Source organism: Phaethon aethereus (assembly GCF_964289735.1).
Source record: "Phaethon aethereus genome assembly, chromosome: 23".
Classification (NCBI taxonomy): domain Eukaryota; kingdom Metazoa; phylum Chordata; class Aves; order Phaethontiformes; family Phaethontidae; genus Phaethon; species Phaethon aethereus.
This window is the reverse complement of record NC_138599.1, coordinates 5990089-5996088: the sequence shown is the minus strand read 5'-3', so window position 1 is coordinate 5996088 and position 6000 is coordinate 5990089. Positions and strand designations below refer to the sequence as shown.

Genomic DNA, 6000 nt, shown 5'->3' with positions numbered 1-6000 from the left:
ATTGAACTCTGTAATTTGTCTCTCTCTCAGGTCACCCTACCTGAGGGTGCAGTCCAAGAAACAGCTTTGGACTGAAGATAGGCTCTGGCATCATTTAAATGAAATTTACAGTTGAGAAATCAAAACTCTTTCCCAAGCAGTCGTGACAGGCCAACAGACGGCGTTTTCTAGGACAGCATCTGTTCTTTCCTGCAGAGTCTGAATAATTTAGCCAGAACGTGGAAGTTCCAGTGGAACCAAGGAGCCCACGTTTAAGGAGAAAGAGGACACATGATTGTTTCCTATTCAGAATTCCTAAGCCTTCATGTTTTCCTCCTACCTCCTGTCCCTCTCTTCATTCAGACCCACTGGGAACCGCTCAGATCAACGCAAAGGAAGATTAACTCCGTCTCTCGGCCTCCTAAAACAGCGTTCAAAAGGCAATGACTCTTCGGTCATTTTGCCGAGACGCGAGAGAGGAGGAATTTGCGTTCCAGGTCGCACTTCAAAGAAGGAAAATTGAAGAGGAATGACATACAGCAGCAGGGACAGCTGTGAGCTTTACAGGCTGTTAGTTTTAGGTGTTCTGGAATAGAAAGTTACACCAGTCAAGTTATTTCCTTTCATAAAACAAAAACGTTAGAAGCGATACAGTGAGCACTAACCATAGTCAGACCAACTACTGCCCCGGGCTCTTTACGTCTTCAAAGTATTTCGGATCTGGCCGTCCACAACAGGAAGCATTCAAGGAACCTGTGCCATTGTTTGAGGCCTGAGTGTCCTCTTAGCTCATTAATTTGAAGATTTCCTGCCCTCCCCCCCGCCCCTTCTGTCCAAGCCTATTTCTAAGCCACGCGGGCAACGCAGGCTCCGAGCACGAAGCCAGCACACCCACCGTGCTACCCAAATCCGTCTCCCCACCACCCGGATGCGTTCCTCCGGCTCGCAAGGAAGTGGGGGTGGACGGCCGAGCGGCAGCAACGGCTTGCTACGGCAGAGCGCTTTGGCTCCGCTCGCTCCGAGAAGCCGCTGCCAGTGGCCGCCTTCATCCAGGGAGAGGTTCCGGCATTTTGACCGGCGACGTCTTCGACCGCCAGCTGCAGCTCTGACCGACCTGCGCTCCAGCGTGAGGATGTTGCGGTATTCAGGAGTCCCGGGCGTCGCGTTTAGCATCGCACCTCCTCCTCTCCGCAAAGGTCAGCGGGATCTGGAAATACCGCAAGAGACTCCGGGCACGGCTCCGCGTTCTCAATACCAGCGCGTTCCTCCTCGCCAAAGCGGAGGGAAAGGTCTCCGCGGGTTTGGCGAGGACATGGTGGGAGGAGAGAGAAACGTAAGCGAGTCCGTGAATAAAGAGAAGAAACGATCTGGAAGTTAAAGTGTTTATTGATGTGTTTAAACTTTGTACATTCCCCACAGACCACACTAAGGAGTTTGCAGGTAAATCTGTGCATAGTGGGAAGAGACACGGAAGGGGAAGAAAAAAATAAGGTCACAGGGAAAATAGAAAAAATACACCACAGGTTACCAGAACCTCCAGATTTAAAAAAGCCGTGAGCATTAACACCAACTATACAAGCATTACAAAGACATGATGGTGAGCGGAACAATACCCCTTTTGTTCTTCTTGCGGCCTATGCATCCAATTTCCCTTAAAGCAGGCAGTATCCCTTTCCCAACTTGTCCCTCTCTTCCCTCCCCAGTTAAAGCAAACTCCATGTTCATCAGCTCCCAAGGTACTGATTATTGCAGTGATTTGTCATGTCTGGGCAAACACCCAAAGCCGTGCCTATGGCCCAACATCACCGAAAGAGAGATGCGAAGGCTCAAAAAACCCACGTCTCTTAACCACTTACCATGTTGGTGAGGCAGGAGAGCTGGGGAAAATGAGAAAGTAGTAGCGAGAGGGGGCTGTTAATGCCAGGTGAGTACTGAAGGAAACTGGTTCAGAACGGAGGATTTAAATTCAATACTAGGAACTTCCAACTCTAGAGCAGAACTGAATCCGGCAGGGGAATGTGCAGACCCCAGTATGCACAAACCATGCTCTAACATTCCACTAGAATAACTATAAACAGAGATGCTAGAAGCCTTTTAACTCCTTGCCTCCAGGGAGTCTCGATTCCTAGAGCCCGAGCTGCTAAGCAGCAGGGTGCACATCACTGGCATATGAGGATGGGGCTTTTTTCTTTTTTTTTTTTTTTTCTTTTTCTTTTTTTCTAAGGATTTTTGTTAGTTACCATTCCCAATTGCTTCCTTGCTTATGCTGTCATAGTTCCTGTCCCTAAATTAATCTCTTTGCAACTCCCAGCAAAATTAATTTAAAAAAAAAAAAGGAAAAAAGAATACTGCTTTATATATAAAAGCCAAAAAGACTGAAGAGCCACAACTGTCTCCTTTTTACAAGGTGGGCTGGGCTGGTACAAATGACCCTCAATATACAGGTGGTCTATCAGAAATAAAAATCAACATTTCCCATTTTATATATATAGAGCTTGTATCAGACAACAGTACAACGGAACTGGTATTTTTGAGATCGTTTAAAAAAAAAAAGAAAACTACATCTCAGTCAAATATCTGCAATAGATCCATTTTTCCCGTTTAAGGAGATTTAGATATCATATTGTTATATTATCATTTCTTCACCCATTTAAAAGAATGGAAATTGCAACTCTACAGTAGTAATTATAGTCTTAATGATCCAGGAGTTCTGAATGTAAGATGAAGTCCCCTCAAAGCAACTGTTGGTCAGTAGTTGATCCAAAACGCTGGACCCCTTTGGCCCTCCGCCCTGCTCCTTTCCCGGTCAGGGCCGTTGTATCTTCATCTCTCTTATATTTGCATCTGCTCCAGGTATTTGTAAGTGGGGTTCTCGTAGCCATGGTTTTGCATCTTGCTCAGATGCCGCTCTTCTGGGGTAAGCATCGGGTCAACCTTTAGAAAGGCCAGACGGTTACCGGTCAAAGGAGGTACTTGCGAGCCCTATTTCATAGTAACAAGAGCAGACGGACAGACGCTGGATAAATACCGTGGCAAGCAGCACACGGGAAGAGAGGCAAGCCACAAAAAAAAAAGTGCTCCACAGAGCTCCTTGTTCGGGTGCTGCCGCCTCCTGCCTGCCCTTGCCTCTTTGGGCATGTTCTCCACCCACCTCTAAGAAGTTAGCTAAGGTTACAAATTTGGGACCCACTTCTCCCATTAAAGAGGTCGTTATAATTTCATGCCTTGGTTGGGCAAAGGGGAAAAGCGGCTTTCTCCAGACTCCATTAAGTGGTCATTAGAAATGTGCATGTTGGGAGCAGAAGGAACAAGAAGGAACGCCGCTTCTCAGCGTTCAGCCGATCGCGCCGTCTTAATAGTTGTTGCATTAGTTGGGAGGACAAATAGCTATAGATTGACTGACTTACTGCCCTGCTAAAGATATCACCCGAAAAGCTCATTTACTGCTAAATCCTATCCTGAGCCAGACAGGGAAGCCTAATTGAATTCCTTGTGATAAGCGAGTACAACTGTCAAGTGACAGGTCCCAGCACGGCACACCGTTGACTGATACCTGCATACTGATAAATAAGCGGCGAAGATGTCAGCGCCTACAGATTTAAGTGCCGTCTAGCTAGGAGTAGAGCCGCGGATGGCTTGGCAGCTACCGCCATCTTCGCCCCCCTACACACAACATGTGATTCAACGCCAACTATTTTCATCCTGGGTTACGGATGAAAATAGTCAGCATAGGTTTCTCACCTCCACAATTCCATGGCTGATGGTCCCATACTGCCTCTTCCTCAGCATCACCAAGCTGATGACTATAACAGTAGCTATGGCAACAGCAATCACCAACAGACCAATAAGGGCGCTGCTGCTGAAACTGAAGTCATCGCGAAGGGAGTTGTCATTATCCTGGAGGGAAGAAAACAACGGAGCAGGTAGAGGAAGATGCACTGCTAAATGCAAACCTAAAAGGTGGCCACCAATAACGTCTTCAACCATCTCCACTACCAAGACGTGACTGATTACACCAGACAGTCTAAGCATTTCACCTCTAAATACTTCACCAAAAGGATAATGAACACAAAATTGTCTCCCCGCTTAGGCATTCCTGGACAGGCGCTGACCGCTCTCCTATCCCGCAAAACACTTCTGCAACCAGAGAGTCGGGTGTTCAGCTAAAACGTATGTTTACCGTTTACATCTTTATGCAGGAAGGCCCCATCGCGTTACGCTCTGCATGACTTCCCAGAGCAGTGTCAAGGCACCAAACCCCAAATTTAGTTAACACGCAGGAACACAGAAACATAAATTTAGGAATTTGCCGGTCGCTGGACTCGGCAGCCACATACGTACCGGCTCGTCCACCAGCCCACCAACACGCTCCGCATTGAAAATCATTTCCTTCACGTCAAGGGTTTCATCAATTACCTAAACACAGTCACAAAAGCGTTTTATGAAAGGAACCATAGAAAAAAACAGGTGGAAGAAGGAATACGAAGGCAGACAAGAGACCTTGAAGGAATCCTGGCAAAGGCTCAGGACCACCTATCGTCCTTCCCCTGCTCTCAACGGCGTGGGATGTTCTGCAACTTTTAAAGCCACCTGAGTTAGTACTGCAACCATTTTGACATCCAGACTACCTCAAACTGAAGACCCAGAAGAAAAACTAGGTCCTAGCCTTGGACACAGCAGAAACTCTCAAAAGCCCTTTTTTTTTTTTTTTTGTTAAACCTAGGGAACTGAGGCAAGGCAGCTGCCGCTATAACCTAGTGAATTCTTTACACTGTAGATAGAGCTAGTATCTACTGGGTTGCTCACTTTTGGAAGAGGGTGAGGCCTTTCTTGCCATGAAAAATAGCTGGGAGGATGGATGGAACGCAGCAGCATTCAGTGTATTCAGCTAGCGAGCTACCTAGCTAAAACAAAGGCATATCAAAGGGTCTCTGCTTGGGAAAGCAGTTACTAAATGAGACAGTTCTCCGGCTCAGACCGCCGAAGATCTAGATCTCTCTCCTTCCCTCACCCTCCCACCCTTCTGATGCTAATCAGTATTAAGAGCCTACAATAGTCAGAAAACTGACTCCCCCACACCATATGGATAATGAATACACCGACATTCCCTAAGCAGGAAGGGGACATGGAAATAAGCTACTGCTATTCATTAGTGGTCCACGGCAGGCTTTGCTTTACAAAATACAGGTGGAGGGCTCACCACATTTTCATCCACTTTGTTCTTGCTGTTAATCACTTTTTCTTCAGCGCCAATCAGCCCATCCAACTCCGTCATGGCAGAACCTGCACCAAAAGAGCAAGGCAGGTTAGTCAGTCCTCCGTGACATTTAGGAAGGGTTACCTACTCTTTGTAGAGCTCCCATGGCTAGTGTGTTTAACCGCGTGGACCGTTGATTATTAATCTGTCTTCATGCTGTTGTGTCAGAAGGGGAGCTTGTAAACTACGCTACAGTGACAAGTGGCGGGGGGAGGGTGTCTGTTAATGAGGGGAAATGAGGTGGCAATGAGAGCAGCAGACAAGACTCACCGAAACCAGGCTGAAGTGCAAATCCAGAACTACCATACTGTTAAAGTGCTGCTGTTAGAGAAGGTCCAAGGCAACACGTAACACAAATTGTGGGCTCGTAGTTCCTTTCTGCAAACGCCACCCCGGCTCGCCCCCACCTCACGATGACCCCCGTGATGCGAAGTACGCATTTCCTCTCCGCGGAGAGCCAGCGCGCAGGGAACGCTTTCAACCGCACGCTCAGCATCGCCCATTCTTTTGAAATCAAGCGCATCGGCAAGCGCCTCGGGAATGAGAATTTCAAGGTCACCCAGCGTGGCTCTGTAATAAGCTGCCGTCCTGTTCTGTGGCACGAGCCCAGAAACAATAAATCCCAGGGCTGGGGAGGAGCAAAGAACTACACCAGCCTTTGTACCAGGACATCACTCACCCGCGTCTGGGCTGAAACTAGCATAGGCTCAAGAGAACAATATCAATTAACAGAAGGCAGCTGCTCTGCATAAACCCTTTTGATC

At 47.5% G+C, this 6000-nt stretch overlaps 1 protein-coding gene across 9 annotated transcripts in view; it reads right to left on the bottom strand.

Annotated features, from left to right (window-relative positions):
- Positions 1 to 1846: 1846 nt before the first annotated feature.
- Positions 1847 to 6000, bottom strand: part of APLP2 (amyloid beta precursor like protein 2) — a gene marked incomplete at its 5' end in the record, with an annotated part of 47558 nt that continues 43404 nt past the window's right edge. For 7 of the 9 annotated variants that reach the window (XM_082010039.1, XM_082010042.1, XM_082010040.1 and 4 more), the window contains 4 exons: positions 1847 to 2913; positions 3721 to 3876; positions 4321 to 4395; positions 5180 to 5262. In XM_082010039.1, coding sequence (XP_081866165.1) covers positions 2812 to 2913; positions 3721 to 3876; positions 4321 to 4395; positions 5180 to 5262 — 416 coding nt within the window. In that variant the 3' untranslated portion in view covers positions 1847 to 2811. The remainder of the gene's footprint in view (positions 2914 to 3720; positions 3877 to 4320; positions 4396 to 5179; positions 5263 to 6000) is intronic. The other 2 variants (XM_082010041.1, XM_082010044.1) reach the window with 2 other exon arrangements.